The following is a 19,246-nucleotide window of genomic DNA, read 5'->3' as shown; positions in this document are numbered from 1 at the left end:
TGTCGCATGGATATCTCAACATGCAGAAAAAGTAAGGCTAAAAAGCTAATACTAAAATTTAATGTATTAATATGAAGTAAGCATCCTAAGTTGCTCACCTTCTACCAGGGGATGTTATATGATGAAGCTTGTATTTTAGAATCATAGAATCATAGAATAGTTAGGGTTGGAAAGAACCTCAAGATCATCAAGCTCCAACCCCCCTGCCATGGGCAGGGACACCTCGCTCTAAACCATATTACCCAAGGCCTCATCCAACCTGGCCTTGAACACTGCCAGGGATGAAGCATTCACAACCTCCCTGGACATTTTCAGACAGAATAGAAAATGTCTAGAAACCAGTTTTCTTTACCAAAGGACTACATTCATTTCCAGTAACATCTACTCATTTAAACAAGCTTGTGCTGGCTTATGAATAGTTATAGACTGTACTTTTGGTTAGAACGAAGGAACATAGATCACTAAGTGTCAGGCTGCTTAGAAACCACTGTGTCCTCATGATTGTTTAATAGGGTACAGAGGGAATTGCCTTTAAGGTAGTGAAATGTTGTATTCAGTTGCCCATCAGTGATGCTTCAAAAAAGAGAAGAGAACTGTTCTCTTATGAGTCTTAGCATAAAAATTTAATTAGCATCTGAACTATTTCTGAAGATGGAAAAAAAGTGATTTCTTTTTAGATAGTCGCTTCCCTTTAACTGTTTATTTTGTATTGCTCTATTGTTCATGCAGGCAGGATCTGCTGCCTTTTGCGTCTCTTCTTTTTTCTCTTTCAGTAATGACTTTAAAATGATTTTGCCTCTGTGGTGGGTATCAGCCAGATACCAGCCCCACGTAAGCTGGTTTCAGCATTTTAACCTATTTTTTGCTGTATGTTTCAGCACATTTGAACACTATTCTTGAATGACATTCAGAACGCAAATCATAGGAAGAAATGGATGCATAGGCTGAACTAATATGCAAATCTGCTGTTATTAAACACAATAGCAACTATAATAATTATTAGTTTCATCAATCGATAAGTTGAAATAAGTCTTTCTTTAGAAGAGTACAAAGACAGTAAGTATGTACTAATCAGAAAATCAGTCCTTAATTGGAATCAAATACTATTTATGTTATTTATTATAGTTTCATCTCTGCATGTGCTTTTTTGCTCTTAAAGGAATGAAATCTTATGACTTAGCATGTATTTGTGGTGTCATATTCTGATGTCTGTGAGAACTATACATTTGACTTTAGCTTCATTTCTCAGATTTAAACAACTATACTTTAGTTTTCTTACATTAGAAGGAGACAGGAAACAAAAGAACAAGAACAGCCCCAAACCTTTAACTCTGTTGACATTCATAATGTCAAATATCTTTATGTCAAATTATTTAAATCTCTGGTCTAATGTGACACATTCTCCAGAAGTACACTGGTGCATTGATACACTGTGATCACCTTGAAGCATAAATGTTTGTCTGTTGGTTGGTTTTTGCAATTAGAAACGCTTCAAGGCCTGGATATGTCAAAGAATGCGTCTGTTCTTCAAGGCATTCCTTAGCATATCCAGGAGTCCTAGTTCTTTGAGAACTGCCTCAGAACAGCCAGAGCTGCAGGTACCTGAGGGAGTATGTCAGAAAGGATGTGACTGGGTAAAAGGCTTGGTTATTGAAACCTAACTGTCATCTTTCACTTCTTGTGTATGCCCAGGCATGCATGTGCTTATCTATTTATTCATGTTCACACTGGTGAAGTACATCCTGGCCATAGGTCCTACATATCTCTCTGCAACAAATGTTAGGTCTGGATGGTATAGCTGTAGACTTTGCTGTTCAGCTCTCCCAGATGGCATGTGTAGGATGTCATACCCAGGCCCATGACTTTACTTGGCCACTGAATCCTTTCAAACAGCAGTAAATTGCTTCTAGCTGCTGTCAATATCTTTAAAGACTGAAATTAAAAATAATACACTTTAGGACTCACAGTTGAAATTTGGAAACAAAGTTGCTTGCATTGGCCAGAAATCAACCTTTATTTTTCTAGTGAAAAAGAAAAATTATAAAATGAATTTTTCCTAGACGATGTGTTTTATTTCCCGGAAATGTTCTCTTTATATAAATGTTTCCCTTCTTCATGTTTTGCACAAGCCAATGTTTTTTAAACATAAAAAGGATTAAAGTTTTCAACTTGAAAACACTGAAACAAAGTGTTTGACACTTCTGAAATTCACTTTGCGCCTGCGTTGGGGGGCAGGGCCAGTCTGTGGTTTTGAAGAAGCTGAGTATAATAGTAAATATTCTGCTTGCACTACTAGACTCCTTAACTTTCTAGAAGAATCTGGTTGTCCATGTAGGTCAGTAAGGGAAACATAACTATTGGTACAAGTGGCGAGACTGTGTGATTGCTGATTATGTTGGTTTTGTTTAGGAAGAAGAGGGTGGTTGGGCTCTTTGGAGTAGACAGAGTTGTGCACCTTCTGTCCAGTGGGAGTCTGAGCATGTTCCAGGAAAAGGGGTCAGTAGCAGTGTGTGCTGGGGATGTGGAAGACTGTAGCTGGTCCAGAGATTATACTCTATGGTAAGAAAATGAAGAAGAGCTGGTCATTGCTCAGAAAAGTTAAAAAGAAAGATTTCCTAAGACCCAGAAGATTGGATAAGATTTGTCTGGGACATCGCTGACCTGGCTAGATTTTCAGACTTGTCTTCACAAAGGGACAGCATATGTATGGCTTAATTTTACTCTGTTTTACAAATTGCTTTGAGCTTTTTCTATTTACAGAGTCAATTGTAGCTGTTACCTGTATAAAACCTTTTTTGTTTTGGGGGGGGGAAGTTTAAAGCTCTTGGCTTTGGGAAATGTACAGTAAAGACAGATTTGGGCCACTGCACCTCTGTGTTCTGGCTCCATGGGCTCATTAGGTAAGACCAATCTGGAGAAAGTTGCTTCCTGTGTCTGCTTTCCACAGCCATTCTTTCAGTCCTACTAAACTAGCCCTGAAATGGGTAATGTAAAGTAAAGGCAAAACTTCCCATAAAGGCTGATATGTCTTCAGAGCTAAGAAGAGTTCCGGGACAGTGAAGGACTCCAAGGAAAAAACAGTGCATGGTTTCGATGAATAGAGGCAATTTATGGAATCCTAAAAAGCTTTTGAAACTTCTTACTGCAGTCAAAGATCACAGTTACTGCTGCTTCTTTCAGTGCTGGATCAGATACCCACACAAATAATTTACTTTCTACATAACAATGTCAGTTCAACCTCTTTGTTTTGATGATCTTCCTTTCAAAATAATATAATTACAAAACAGTGGGTCGTTTTGGTTCTTTCGTTCATTGGTTTCATTTCTTGTTTTATGGTTTGTTTTTTAAGAGAGCTGAATGACAGGAGAATGGAAATTGAAACAGTCAGGTCTGATAAAATGAGACATGTCTGGTAGAGTTAGATCCCTCTTAAGCCTGATAGCCAAATCAAAACAGTGGCAATCTGAATGTGTTTCTGTGAGCCCATCCTGTTTTAGGAGTAAGTCTCTTTCAGCGATATTCTCTGAAGTTATCTGTCCTTCCTATCAGTAGAAGGAATTGTCTGGGCTGCTTCTTTCTCCCTGCTTTGTGATCCTGCAAATACAACTGTCGTGCTTCAAAGTCTGGATCTTGACATTTGAAAAGCACATTTTGGATCTGATATTTTGTACATGGTTTCTTTGGTATAAAACATCTGCTATGTGATTTTTCTAATCCCACAATATTCTTTGCACACTTCTCCCACCAAAACAAAAAAAGACAATTTATTCTCCACACTGAAGTTTATGGGCCTGTCATGAAGTTGTAGAACATAGACTTCTAAAAGGTACATTTATGGAGGTTATATTACTAAAAGAAGTGAGGTAGGATAGAAATGTATTATAAGAATTCATGCGTGCTATACCATAATTAACCTTGGGGAAGTTTTAAATCAGCAGGACTCTTCTGTGGTTTTTACTTATCATTGTTAATTGTGAGCAAAAAATTGTATCTTTAATTATTCTTTTCAGTTTTACAGAATTTTTGGATCCATTCCAACGAGTTATCCAGCCAGAAGAGATCTGGCTGTATAAAAATCCTTTGGTGCAATCAGACAACATACCTACGCGTCTTATGTTTGTAAGTACTAAAGGTTTATTGGGCATTTGATGGCTGTAAGCTAAGTACAATTAAGGATAACCAGTAGGAAATCTTTCGGGATGATAGGATGTTTCTGTAATTCTGATGGCAATTATTTTCCAAACCAGGGATGTGCAAAGTGTCAAAATGTAGGGAATTGTGGGGAGTTTATAGAAAGCAGAATTGCAGGTGATTGGATTTATGAATATTGATTTTACAGGTTAAGATTTAAGATTGTGTTAACTTAGAGGAATTCTAGAGAAATGATTAGAGAAGCTTTCCAAATTAGATGGTTGGGTGATCTAACAAAACCTTGCCATGCTCTTATTAGGTTAAGTGCTTAAATTTTGTGTTTTAGGCATGATAGGCACTGAGATATTTGGCTGTTTTACTCCAAATGCTTTTTTTTTCCATGTAGACAAAACTTTGCCTTAACTTCTGCCAACAAGTGTACTAAATATATCATTGGGATGCTCTGTTGTCACTGTTGTTCTGCTCTCCCCATCACAGTTTATGGTGACATGCAAACTGGCTGATTTTGATGGTTTATCGGATTATCAAAATTCGAGGTTTTGATAAAACCTGCACTAGCAATGATTAACAGTCATAATAATTTGCATATATAACTATAAGAGTGTGGTAAGAGTGCTGCAGAGATGCTAAGAAATTACAGCTGTAGTTCAGGCTATTAAAACATGTCGGTCAGTCTTTGTGAAAGTGTCATCAGTGGGGATGGTGGATGAGGTCAAATCATAGTACCCTTATATCAAAACATCCTTTCCTGTGTCTTTAGTGAAGTGAGGATTTTACTTTTCAGATTAAAGCTTGAATTCAGGCTAACTGCAAATCAGCTATGTCATTTATCTTCATATTTTTTCTTTTAAAGGGTCAGGCTTTCAGTTACAGAACCTTTTTAATTGAGGAACAACTTGTAGGTGTTTCCTATTTATGAAGTGCCAGTATATCTGAACTTTCTAAGACATAGGCTGAAGACCTGGTTTTAAGTTCGTAACATATTGTTTATATTGCATCAAGGAGAACCTTTTTTAAGGCTTTTTTGACATGGATGAGTGGAAACATACGTCCTTCCTGAAATAGTATATAACTGTCTAAAACACAGAGAAACCCCCAAACTCACAAACCTAAACATGAAATTGTTTTACTAGGAAAGACTCTTAGTTTAATTCTGCCATTTTTCTTTATGCTGAGCATTACCTTGCTACCTTGCTTTCTCTGATCTGTATTTATAACTGAAGAGTTCAAGAGATAATAGTCAATCATTGTGCAGGGGATTGCTGCAGTGGTTAAACTGTTTTTTAAACCATTTGGGATAATCATTAGTTCATCCTCTGCTCTCTAGTCAATGGCCACTGGGAAGGTTTGGGTGTGTGTTTTTTTGTTGTTTTGGTGGGTTTTGTTTTTGTGGTGGTTGGGGTTGGTGTTGTTTGTGTTGGTTTTTTTGGTGTTTGTGTGTGTTTTTGTGTTTTTGTGTTTTTTTTTGTTGTGTGTTGGTTTTGGTGTTTTGTGTGGTTTTTGGTTGGTGTGGTTTGGTTTTGTGTGTTTTTTCTGAGAGATTTGAATCCAAGAGAAATGTTGTGAATATTCCAAACCCAGATCCAAATTAGACAAAGCCGACTTCTGCATGGGTAGGACTGAAAAGACTTGAGTCTTGTTCTGTCTGTCTGTGAGTGAATATTCCTTGTCTTGGAAAGTATAAGGTACTGTCAACTTCTCTTGAATGCGCGGAAGTATGTGGGAGTCCCTGTAACTTTAACATATCTCTCCCTTGCCAGGATGAATAATGAATAGAGAGATTTTGCCCATGCTTCGCAAAAGCAAGGCAATTTTGGAATATTTCACTGCTGGAAAAGAAAACATTACTGAGATGCATCTGAAGAGAGTATTGCTCATTAGACTGATGCCAAATCTGTTATGGATATGAGCCATACAGAATCTTTCTGCAAAATAAAGAAAAAAAGAGTCCTTAGCCAGCCAAACTTTCTTTATATGTCCATTTTGCTGCAGAATAAAAGTAAAATAGAATAATATCCACCTTCCATCTAATGCTTTTGTGTAAGGAACAGCAGCGTGCGACAAACTTGAATAATTCTTCATCTCTCTCAAAAATCTATATGCTTGTGAAATATGAAGAAATATGCAGTTTTACCAGATTTCTGAGGTTTGATTGTAAAATGGTTGGGAACGAGCTGCTACTTGAATTCTATTCTTAATATTTTCTTCTGCTTGTGCAAAAGAGCCTGGCATCTGGCTATATTTCTACATCTTCTTCAACAATGGCATGCAGATATCTTTCTTCTTTTCTTTCCTGGTGGCAATTCTTACCTTTTAGAGTGAAACTAATAATTCAAGGGTTTGCTTTAAACTTTTCTTTTATTTCACTCTTTGTCTCTGAAAGCAGAAATTAAACTGTTGCTGAGGATGGAGAGAAGTGAACGTTATTGGAGCAGTAACATGAGACTGGCATCCAAACTTAAATAAATCTCACTCAGACTACAGACAGAAGGGAGGTGGAAATGGTGCATCTTTGTCACAGAAAACCTGGTGCCTGCTTTTCTAAATGAAAAAAGGGGAGCAGACTCCAGACTGTGTTTTAATTTGCATGGCTCAGTGAGTTAGATAATGATTTGCAGATGCAGGTGAGGGGAATCTGGTCCATGGTGCGCTACCAAAATAACAAATACAGTGCATTTTCACGTTGTTGCCTATTCAGAGAGTCTAAAAGCATAAAATGAGGACTGGACTTAATCTCTATTATAAAAAGAAGAGAGTTGCATGTGTTTTTCATAACCTGTTTGTCCTGTCTAGCTCTTATTTCAGTGAGAGTGTTTAAGAAGTAAAGCACTGTTCAGCATCAGTAGAGATAGCATAATCTTACCTAAGCCCTGGCACCCCTTGTGCCATGTACAGTGTAATTTTCACCTTGTTTAAAGGCCCATTTTCACTTCAAGAGAATAAATGCTTTCAAATGATTTTGAATGCTTGACTCATTTTTGAAGAAATGCATTTGTGAAGAGGTTTGTAGGTTCCAGAAAGGAATTGGTTAACTTAGACCAGAACCAACACGAAGCATAACTGGATTACAAGTTGCCTTTTGTCTCTGCAATTGAAAGTCTGAGGCAGAAGGGATGATGGAAGGATCAGTTAGGAACAAAATCATAGTTTTCATGGCAGGCTACTAATGGAAAGCTCCCTTGTATTGTTCTTGGTAGAAACTGATATATCTCTCTGGCAAGACAATCAGTCCCTGCTCTGGGAGGACAGACTGCAGTATACAGGCACTGCAAGAAATAGGCTGCTTTTCAGGTACATGGCACATTTACAGTGCATTTTTAACATATTCATTGCCATGTACTTGCAAAGAAAAGTCATCCTGCATCCAGCTCTGGGGCCCCCAGTGCACAAAGGATGTGGACTTGCTCAAGTGAGCTCAGAGGAGGCCATGGAGATGCTGCGAGGGCTGGAGCAGCTCTGCTCTGGAGCCAGGCTGAGAGAACTGGGCTGGGTCAGCCTGGAGAAGAGAAGGCTCCTGAAGGGGAGACCTTAGAGCAGCTCCAGTGCCTAAAGGGGCTGCAGGAAACCTGGAGAGGGGCTTGGGACAAGGGCCTGTAGGGACAGGCCAAGGGGAATGGCTTGAACCTGCCAGAGGGGAGACTGAGATGAGCTGTTAGGCAGAAGCTCTTCCCTGTGAGGGTGCTGAGGCGCTGGCACAGGGTGCCCAGAGAAGCTGTGGCTGCCCCATCCCTGGCAGTGTTCAAGGCCAGGTTGGACACAGGGGCTTGGAGCAAGCTGCTCTAGTGGAAGGTGTCCCTGCCTGTGGCAGGGGTTGGGACTGGATGAGCTTTAAGGTCCCTTCCAACACAAACCATTCTGGGATGCCACTTTTCTTAAGGTCAGGAGTTTGATAAAGACCGTTCAGTTTTCCAGTTTAAATGGAGCTAACTGAAACCGATTGTTTATCAGTTGGACTGAAAAGGAATTGATGCTCTCACACATGCTGTTTGTTATCTTTTACAGGCAATTTCCTTCCTTACGCCACTAGCAGTCATTTTTGTGGTCAAAATAATCCGGCGAACAGACAAGACTGAAATCAAAGAGGCTTTCTTAGGTAATGTATGTGATTCTTCAAGATGAAAAATGTGTGAAACCTCTCAGAGATTGATTCCAATTGTAGTCTAAACCTCAAAGAAATCCTGTCTCCATTACAGTTGTTTTCAGTGCAGGTGTAGTTGCAAGCCATCTCAGAAAAGCCCTTTCTTAAATGCATATGTCTAAAGGTACAAATTCTATGCACAGTATAGCTATCGAGAGCCAGAATTCAATTAGCAAAGATAAGACCATCTGAGACACTCTTCAGATGTATACTTTTCTGTTACAGGCAATGTATTACCTCCTATTTATAGTTGTAATGATATAATTTATAATTATATATATTATATAATTATATATTATAATTGTAATTATGTAATTTAGCTGTTCTAAATTAGTGGTAACACTGGAAAGCTGTGTGAGATTCAGCTGCTTAGTGTAGGAAATTACTTCTCCCATTGTTCTCTCTGATCTTCTGGAATTTCCTGTTCCCCATTGCAAAATGCGTGCTCATGGCTCAGTTTTTGTAACCACGAGGTGATGTTTCATTTTAAAGTGCCGGCGGAGTCAGATGTGCTCTTCATGCTGGACTGTGAACCGCTATGGCTGTGTTATGGATGAGCTCTAATTACATTTGTAGGCAGCAACTTTGAGCAGAGGAGCAGGTAGACAATGGGGATGGTCAATCTGAAACTGTTCCAGCTGATTCTGGCTGTGTCTATCTCTTGAAATCTTTTAGTGATATGTGCCCAGATCCTGCTTACATACACAGTGCCAGAGACCAAAACTGACTAAAGCACTTTCACTGGCAGAGAACGCTTCGAAGCACTAAGAACTGTAAATGTTTCTGTTGGCAGCGTGTTTGAAACATGCCTAATTCTGAATATCTCCTTTACTGCTTATTTTACACTTGAATTTATTGGCCCTTAGATTGTGAGGTCAAACAATACTCACCCTTGCCTTAGCTAGAAAGGATGTAAATGCCACTGTGTATCTGCCTTTGGAGTTTTCTTAGAGAAAACTGGGTTCCTATAAGCTTGTTCTTTCTCCAGTTGCTCCAACACAAGTGCGAAAAGATTGAGGTTTGTTTTGGCTGCTGCCAGTCATTTGTAGTAAGCTCCGAAATGCCTTGCAGTGATATTTTACTGTGAAGTCCATTCAAGTAAAAATAACTCTGATTCATAAAATGCATACAGTCACAGTTCTGAGTTTCATTTTCTGTTGTGTAAGAAGGAAAGGAGCTTTGATTAGTTTCTCCGTCACGTATTATCACTTTCTTGTTCTAAAAAGACATTCATTTTTTTCTGCTGTTCTTACCTTCTGTTATGATTCCCTCTAAAATGGCCAGGAGAAAAAATTGCCAGCTTCCCCAGTATTCTCCTTGCTGGCCAGTCTTTAAGGATACCCCAGCCTTGATGTTCTGTTTTGCAGGGTATCCCTGTTCAGTATTCCCCTGTCCATACATGTGGAACTTCTTGTGGCTTATTTAAGTGTACTGTACATTACTATGATTCAGTATGTTGATGTGTCTTGTGACGTGAAGCTGATTGTGAAGATTCATTAACGATGGTGGAGCTTTGCTGATTTGCTGAGATCTGGAATATAACGTTCTTAATGGTGAGGATGTCCCCCAAAGGTGAATTTCTTTAGGCATCATACATAGAATAAATCAAAGATTAAAACCCCAGGTTCCAGTATAGATTGGGGAACGACCTGTTAGAGAGCAGTGTAGGGGAGAGGGACCTGGGGGTCCTGGTGGATGACAGGATGACCATGAGCCGACACTGTGCCCTTGTGGCCAAGAAGGCCAATGGCATCCTGGGGTGTATTAGAAGGGGGGTGGTTAGTAGGTCGAGAGAGGTTCTCCTTCCCCTCTACTCAGCCCTGGTGAGACCTCATCTGGAATATTGTGTCCAGTTCTGGGCCCCTCAGTTTAAGAAGGACAGGGACCTGCTGGAGAGAGTCCAGCGCAGGGCAACTAAGATGATTAAGGGAGTGGAGCATCTCCCTTATGAGGAGAGGCTGAGGGAGCTGGGTCTCTATAGTTTGGAGAAGAGGAGATTGAGGGGTGACCTTATTAGTGTATATAAATATATAAAGGGGGAGTGTCACGAGGATGGAGCCAGGCTCTTCTCAGTGGCAAACAATGAAAGGACAAGGGGAAATGGGTATAAACTGGGACACAAGAGGTTCCACTTAAACCTGAGAAGAAACTTCTTCTCAGTGAGGGTGACGGAACACTGGAACAGGCTGCCCAGGGAGGTTGTGGAATCTCCTTCTTTGGAGACATTCAAGGCCCACCTGGACACGTTCCTGTGTAACCTTATCTAGGTGTTCCTGTTCCGGCAGGGGGATTGGACTAGATGATCTTTTGAGGTCCCTTCCAATCTCTAACATACTGTGAAAGTGCTTTGTCTCTCATGTAGCCATTAACATAAAGAAGGTGAGTTTGTGTGTCTAGGGTAAGGAGTAGTTAACTTCTATTGTAGGTGCCCTTAATCCTTCCACTGGAAGGACCTAGATCTCGCTGTTGGCTTGATTATATGACTTTTGATGTGCACTATGAATCTTTCCTAAAGGGAACAAAATGATAGCAGTTGCAATTTGTTTATCAGCTTACATTCACACTGTCATTAGAAGCTTGGCTTGCATTATAAGGAATATGCATCAGTGGAAGCAGGTTCAGTCAGGTAGGCAACAAACAATCAAGACAAAGCACTATGAAATGATTAAACCTTACTGCATGTCTCAAAAATCAGATATCTACATCTCCCATTTTTTAACATTGCTGGTCACATGCATTTGACTTTGTGGAAAATCTCAATTCACCATGCAGCCACCATAAATATCTGAGAGAAAACAACTGAGAGGATAAAGAGAGCATGGGATTGATTGGTCACTCTGAACATAGGTATTGAAAGTAGATGACTTCTTTGAGCAGTATCAGTGTCTCTGACTTGTTCCTTCATTTCTGCTGGCAGCTATTGCTAGAGTCAGAGAAAACCCTTGGTTTTGCTTTGATGGAGAGCCTCCTTTATTTAACTTGAAGAAAAATAGATCCTATAATGCACATTTTTTTGATCTATAATATCCTCTGGCAAAGATTTTATAGACACAGGATGAGTGCCACTGAAGTGTAGCATCTGGGGCTGCAGTCCAATGAGAAAATAGCTCATGTAGCTGTCACTATATTACTGTAACTGTTCTGCTGGAAATCAGAGATTTGCCTGATAGGGTTTTTTTTTTTCTGATGGGAAATAAAATCCAGTGGCACTTGTGTTGTAACAGGGAGCTAAGGTGTGGACTGCAATGCTGAATCTCAGTTTTAACCTAAAAGGAGTGCATGCAGGAGGCTGTAGATGAGATTCTCCAGGAACTCTAGGGACTCAGCACACAAGTACAAATAAAAAAGAGGATTCAGTCATACCTCGTATGACAGTTCATGTTTATTACTCCAAACTGATTAGGAAAAGTGGTTAATCATGGGAGTAAATATAAGGGGAAAATATCAAGAGTTTTACTCAAAAATCCACATCCTTTTGAAAGAAGAATTAAAAACAATCATCAAAGTCTAGCTTTAACCAAAAGGCAGTCCTTTAGCCTGAAAGTGGACTGTGTACCTGTTGTATGTAATATCCATGCATAAACACACACACGCGTATATATGTATATACTTATATGCATATAGCTTATGTATACGTCTATATAAGAGCTCATTTTGATGCCAAGAACTTAAGATTTTGATCTAGTAAATCACAAAACTGATAAACACAATACTTGATTCTCTAATAATAGTTTCCATCTGTTGATTTATGTCTGTGCAAATGGCATGATAGATGGCTTTGTAGGAGAAAATCAGATTTCTCAAGAGTAAAAGCAGCTCAAAGTTATGATTATGATGATGCTCTGGGGTCTCTCCTTAGTCTGGGTAAAAAGAAAAACAGTAGGCTGTGAAGGCCATTCGGTTTTCAGTCCAGAAAAGGTTTTGCTCTGTGAATGAAATGCTGTAATGCTGCTATTTTTTGCCTGGTATTTAGGTTATTATTGCTCTGTTTGTTCATTCTGTTTTATAGCTGTTTCCTTGGCTCTAGCTCTGAATGGCGTCTGCACAAATACTATCAAATTAATAGTGGGAAGGTAAGTTTTGTCATGTTATAAATGGTAGCTTTACCTGTTAAGAGAAACGAAGGCAGATTGACAAGTGCAATGCATCTTAATAAAAATAAAATGATAGCTATTGCTCTGAATTGGAATGGGCCCCTGTTGAAGCTGTCCTTTTCCTGGTGGAAATGTTGTACAACTTCATTCTGTGACATCCAACTGTGGTGGGAGTCTATGCCCTTGTGCTTTGTTATTTGTTTGGCCAGTTGGCAGATCCAGACAAATGAGGAGTTTGAAAGGAAAGGTGTGAGGTAGAATTGGTTCATTAAATTGGCAAAACAGCATGTGGGAGTTCAGATGACAGTGCCACTAGTCTGATTAAAGAGGAATTGAGTCTCAGTTATAACCCAGCGCACGCATTTCATGTGAAGCATATTACTGCATGCAGTATTTCCAGGTAACATCAAGATCCATGGCAGATCAAAACTCAGAGCTAAGCAGGAGATGGACTCTAGGTAGGACATTATTTTAGGAAACCATAAATTTGAATGAAGGACTCAAAAAAGAAAAATTAGCAAAAATACCCTCTGGAAATTAACTTCTGTTTTTTTTAGGTACTATTTGGCTCTTCATCAGAATTTTAAATAATTTCATCTGAAATTGTATATTTGACTTTAATACATTATTTAATAGAGTACAATGTTGCAATTTTTGTTCACCTTTTTTGCATTGAGGAAGCAGTATTTTTGCTTGGTTTCTGATGAAACCTCTCTGCTACAAATGCCCTGACAATAATGATACTTGGCACTTTTCTTTTAAGAGTGCTTTTGAAACACAATTAAGAAGGTCTGCACTCGCTTCTTCAGGCAGACATGAGCTCATTTTGCCTGCACTTCAAGCCAACTAGTTGCTCTGTCAGCTTGTCTCTGGACTTGCTTCTCTACATGGTTTATTAGCTCAGGATCAGTCTGACAGCATGATTTCCCAAGACAACTCCCACTTGTATGCTTCACTGGTAGCTTCCCTGAGATAGCCTGCCTGCAAAGAAAGTGACTGAATTGAGGGACATGGCTTAGGGTGGACTTGCCAGTGTTAGGTTTACTGTTGGTCTCTCTCATCTTAAAGGTCTTTTCCAGCCTAAAAGATGTTGCTGTGTTAAGGGAGGGAATGAACTCTGTATGTAATGAGCACTAAATGTAATAACCACTTTGAGGTTTATTTGCTACTACAGCTTTTATATTTTTAATATCCATGGTGTTTTTTGTAGACCGCGTCCCGATTTCTTTTACCGCTGCTTTCCAGATGGAGTAATGAACTCTGAAATGCACTGCACAGGTGATCCAGATCTGGTGTCTGAAGGCAGAAAAAGCTTTCCGAGTATCCACTCTTCCTGTAAGTTCATTTAGATGCAGTGCCTCTTTTATAAGAAGCTGTCCTATCTGTGTTTTGGAACTGCTCTTTTTTTGTTAGATTGTGAACCTGATTTTTGCTGGAGGGGCTTGGACTTCTGTCTTAGGTCACCACTGCCAAAAGTAAAGTTCTGAGCCTGTTCTTATCTTGAGAACCACCTGACATCACTGAGAGCCACAGCAGGACCATCAGTAGAGTGAAGCACTATTCAAGGTTAAAGAACATGTGTGTGTTTCTGAGGGGGTATGTGTTCCCTGATGCAGACCTCTGTATGCAACTTTTGTCTTTATAGTACTTACTTATTTTGTTGTATTCCATTGAAGTATGAAATGTGACAAGGCATGTCTCACCTGCATAGTTCTAACAAGAGCTAGTTGATATCTTTCAAGTACTACATCTATTAAACCAAACTTCCAGTCACAAAGACAGTTCAACTGCTTTTAACATTAAGGATTCTTCATAGGAAGTTTTATGCTCGAAGGTGGAAGGGGTAGAAAGGAATGAACAAAGACCATGTTGCGTCATTTTGGTGCTATCCATCCTAATGACCTGGATACAAAGTGAGGTTCAAGAAGTCCCTATAGGCACTACAAGCTAAGGTAATCTGCCAGTAGAAGGGTGTTTTTTTCATTCCCGGTTTTCTTACTCTTCTGACAGTACCCACTGCTGGCTAAAGAAGGGATCCTTCTCTGTGTGGGCCTTGATTCTGAGGGAGTTTTATACTTCCATGTTCAGGTGTCTACGGCCAATGGACTGCTTTGCCTGGTCACAGGCAAGGGTAAATGGTAGCTCAGTGCAAGCAAGCAGAGGAGAATAGGTGGGATGTCCTGACTTTTCTTTCAGCCTGACAGCACAGAGGCAGTATGTAGTGGGGGAACAGATCTATAAATAGTATTTTATTTAGAGGAGCAGATAGGCAGGAAAGAGAGGCTAATTTGAATCACAGAATTATAGAATGGTTTGGGTTGGAAAGGACCTTAAGACCTGTTAGTTCCAACAGCCCTGCCATGGGCAGGGACACCACAACCGCACACAGTGCTCCAGGTTCCTTTCTCTGTCTTGAGGAGCTGACTTCTAGAGTGTTTTATGTCAAGTGTCTAATAAGACTTGTTTTCATCTGTAAAATAACTTGATTACTGTCAGCTTTTTGAATTTTTTTGGCCAATATTTTTGTTGCTTGGCTGTTCTGTTTCTGAGAAATACCAATTAAGTACCAGTAAGTAATACCTATGGAACTTGTTCTGATCTTTGTTTAAAGAGCTTCAAATTGCCTAATTGCACAGAATTATATACTGCAAACAAGTTGTGTAATGAGATGAATGAAATTGTTAGCTGGTCTTGCACCCTTTTTCTTGTTTGAGTCCCAGAAACAGATAAGGCAGCAGTAGATGTTTGTGTGTATGTTATAAGCTTTATAATCCTAAACAATAAGCTTTATAATCCTAAACAATAAATCAATTTAGCGGCTTCAGCTTTTGTTTATAAGCTTCAATTTCATTAAAGAAACAATAGCAGAATATATCATATGCTGTTTAGAACAAATAGTATTTATTGCTAATTATAGTCTCTTCAGATCTGGTTGTCTCAATTGTAATCCCGTTGGCTCAGTATTCTGTCAGTGTAGTAACAACAAAGGGTTAAAATAAGTGCATGTCTACACTGATGTACTAGAACTTCTAATTAGCCCTCAGCAAGTGCTATAGTTCATCAGGTTCCTAAACTGCAACAGTTTACTTGGAGGCTGCAAAGTGCGAGGTGCAGAACATACCCAATGTGCTTTTGCACGGACTAGAAACGCAGTAGTTGTAGCATGGTCTGCTTACTCCTGGCACACATACTAGCTCTCTTACCAAGACTGCTTGTCACACAGTGAAGTGCTTTGTTCCTGTGCCAGCTGGGCAGCCACAGATTGTATACTGGGGTTTTGCTTTGGACTGGTTTTGGTTTTATAAACTCTGAGTTATGTTACTGCAGCTTACACAAAATTGAATTGGAGCAGAATGCTGGCCCAGTGTATTTTGAGCAAAATTATATGAGAACAGGTTTCTCCATCGCTGACTAGTGTTACATTAGCATGTGGCTGAGTTGACTGTATTTCCTGCTACAAAGCCTTTTATTACAATGTGATAAGAATGGAAGGATATTACGTATGCAGTAATTTTTATCTGTTGGTAAGCATATGCTGAAGTGAGGCAATTCTGCAGCTGCTTGAAGTACTCAGCTGTTTGAAGACAGATCTTCTAATATTTAAGTCTCTGACAAGACTGTGTGTTTTGAAGCCTTAAAATCCACATGTATCTTAGCCTCAGAATGGAGAAAGAATCCATTTAAATTTGATACCCTTAAAATGATAACCTCTGCTCCTCGTGTGTAGCAAAATAATCTAGCTAACCAGGATTGACAGTATTATTTTACCAACAATAGTTTATAATAGTGATGATAAATTTAGTTTCTTGCTGTTACTTCATCCCCCATTAAACTGACGAATGAAAAGCAAAACATAAGATGGGAAACACAATGTTATACTACCTTCCTGGACCTGTAAAGCAATGAGGATGTTGAGAGCATAATAGTTCACGTTTGGAAATTTTACTGTAATTCTCCATTTTCAGTGTTTTGGTATGTGTAATGGAGGAACTTTACCTCCTCTACCTCCCACTCCCCGTGGAAAATCATCCTCTTACCTTCAAAAGCCTCTTCTTCCTGCCCTCTTAGCATGTAGGTAACTGCAATCTTTCTTCCCATAAACTCAGTCCAAACTTTTTCTCTTGGCTCCTTTCTCCCTTTCTGCAGCATAAGATTGCTACTAAGTAAAATGAAGGAGTTCCGTTCTTAGTTTTCTGTCATCCTTTATCTGTTTGGCTTGGAATTCATAAGGCAGTACCAAAAAAGGTGGTTTTTTTGTTACTGTTTGTGTTTTCTTGCGGGCTTTTTTGTCTATTTTCATGGCCTGCAGAAGCATCGATGTGGAGGACGGAAGTTGCCATAAACTACAGTACCCGTCTTTCGAATGATAGGTACAAGTAGCCCACTAGAGTTTGGCATTTTCTACTTCACTTGAACACATGAAGAAAATAAATCACACATAAAAGCTGCCAGGCAGCTCACAAAGAGAGGTTAGCAGCTTCAGTTAAGAGCCATTTTCATCTTCAGAAGAGTTTTTCTTAGAGCATCCTTGGACAGGCTGTCAATCAAAGGCTTTGTTATACCAGGATCTAAAACCTCATCTGTGAAAAATGAAGCCTTTAACACAAAAATCTGTGGTGCTGTGAATGTTGTGCTGTAAGGATGTAGTGCAGAGATGTATAACAAGAGTGATGGTACCGACACCCCAGATGGCCTGACCTGACCTGGAGTACTCAATAAAAATGCTGTGAACTACCTGTCTTCCACTTTGAGAGTCAGCTTGTGCCCAGGAGGAAAGTGTGTTCTCCTTATTAAAGCACAGATGATTTTCTTGGCTTAAATTACCATGTCTTTCATCTCCCTCTGCCAAGGAGTATATGTAATACGGATAAGAGAAATGTATGGAGCACAGACTGTTCTGTAAAGTCAAAGAGTGACTTGCAGTTAAATGCAAGCTATGGTTTCCTGACACAAATGAGGCATTTTGTACCTAATGAGAACAGGCTGCTGACCCACAACCAGTTGTGTTACTATTACTTTCTCTGAACAAGGAGCAGGACTCTACCTGCAGTGGCTACTGAAAATGTACCTTGAGCTGGCATACCTCATTCAAGGCTGCTGCCTCCTAGCTCTGTCTTTTGCTGTCCTTTTTTCTTGGAAAGACTGTTGAAGTTGGGAGTCTCCTCTTGGTAACTTCTTGCAACAGTGACTTGAATTGAGAACCTACACAAGCACAGCCCCAAAGTCCAATGACTCCATTGAAATTCACAAAGGGGGTGTTTTCATGGATCAGAGAAGTCCTTGAACCTTCTGGATTGTTTAGAGCACTTTTTTGCTTCTTTTCCAGTTGAACTGCCACTATATCTTGTTTGAGAGAACCAGCAACTTTGGGTAGGGAGCCAAGGCTCGTGCCTGGGTGCAGTAGCTCAAAGGTGTTCCTGAGTGTCAGGCTTACATGTAGCTATTCTAACTACACCGCTTCCAAAATGTAGGTCTATGGTTTTTTTAGCATTTCCATGGTTTTATAATCCGTTGGCAATTTTATGCTATTTAAAGCTACTAACTCTGGAGATACCTTGCAGCTTCTATATGTCCATACCTGATGGAAAGAATTATGTTTATGAAGATCATAACTGAAGATCATTCCTGTTAGGGTGGTGAGGCACTGGAATGGGTTGCCCAGGGAGGTTGTGAATGCTCCATCCCTGGCAGTGTTCAAGACCAGGTTGGACGAGGCCTTGGGTGGTATGGTTTAGAGCGAGGTGTCCCTGCCCATGGCAGGGGGGTTGGAACTTGATGATCATAAGGTTCTTTTCAATCCTAACTATTCTATGATTCTATAAATGCAGAATTTCTTCCTCCTGCTTGTGTCCTTCCTGTGTGTCTTCTGTAGAGAACCTTGAGGCAGCCTACCTTGGACATACAGCATCCTAACCTCTCAAGATATGTGGAGCAAGAACTTATACTCCTCAGGGTTTGTTTTAGCTGTACTTTGCATGGTTGTTATCCAGATAAGAAGCAAGGCTCTCTCAAACATAGTTCTGACCATAGTGGAAATTTCTGCATACCAAAGCCAGTTACACCATAGTAAGGAATTGGAGGAATTCAGCCTTTTCTGTAGTGAGCTGCTGAAGAAACTTTGTCTTGTGTTTGGTGGAGTATGATGGCAACTGTCCTTTGCTGTTTTGCTTGGAGGGGTTTTCTTGGCATAGTCTCCCTCCTTCAGCCTCCCGATGTGCAGCACAACATGCTGTTTCTTCAGATCACTCCTTGCAATGCTGAAAAGTACATAATGCAACTGCTGATAGACTGATACAAGACCCTTCACCATTTTTCTCTCTTTGCAGAAGGATTCAAACAGCAGCAGCAAGCAACAGATTAAAAAATGCCATAAGCAGCCAAACAGATGGACATACAAACAAGGATGAGTTAGTGTATTTAAGGAAACAAACAGAACATATTATGCAGAAATCAACATAAACCTTTTATTTACTGGAATTAAGAAGTGTTATGATTACCCAGCATACCAGCTGCTGAAAAACGCGATGTACGAATAAAGAGTATTTAACTGAATGTAACACATGAAAACTCATTGATAAGAGGAAATAAAATGGTGAATGAACACAAACCAGTTAATTGGATAAGCCACATGCATAGCTGATAGCTGAAAAGATCACTGAATTTGCAGGCATACGTTATACTAATGGGATTTCTAGTCCCTGAATTAGTCTTAAATTGCCATTGCTATAATCAGGTAAATATCTTTGTTTAGATAATGTATTGAAATTTCTTCAGGGAACATGCTCACCCTACAAACCATCAGGGTTTTTTTTCATGCACTAGGCAGACTGATTCTATTTGTGAATCGAAAACTATATATCAA

The 19,246-nt window shown here is 39.6% G+C and overlaps 1 protein-coding gene across 3 annotated transcripts in view; it reads left to right on the top strand.

The window, feature by feature from the left end:
• PLPP4 (phospholipid phosphatase 4) overlaps positions 1 to 19,246 on the top strand; it is a 72,716-nt gene that overhangs the window by 29,057 nt on the left and 24,413 nt on the right. For all 3 annotated transcript variants that reach the window (XR_009727048.1, XM_061364202.1, XM_061364201.1), the window contains 4 exons: positions 4,011 to 4,119; positions 8,155 to 8,245; positions 12,300 to 12,363; positions 13,595 to 13,719. Coding sequence is in view for 2 of the 3 variants with exons in the window: in XM_061364201.1 (XP_061220185.1) it covers positions 4,011 to 4,119; positions 8,155 to 8,245; positions 12,300 to 12,363; positions 13,595 to 13,719 (389 nt within the window). In the remaining variant the exon portion in view is untranslated. The remainder of the gene's footprint in view (positions 1 to 4,010; positions 4,120 to 8,154; positions 8,246 to 12,299; positions 12,364 to 13,594; positions 13,720 to 19,246) is intronic.

The sequence above is a fragment of the Neopsephotus bourkii genome, unplaced genomic scaffold (genome assembly GCF_033783945.1).
Source record: "Neopsephotus bourkii isolate Nb327-2 ecotype Australia unplaced genomic scaffold, CSIRO-AGI_Nbou_v1 NB_1189, whole genome shotgun sequence".
In the NCBI taxonomy this organism is placed as follows: domain Eukaryota; kingdom Metazoa; phylum Chordata; class Aves; order Psittaciformes; family Psittacidae; genus Neopsephotus; species Neopsephotus bourkii.
This window is presented reverse-complemented; position numbering and strand designations above follow the sequence as displayed.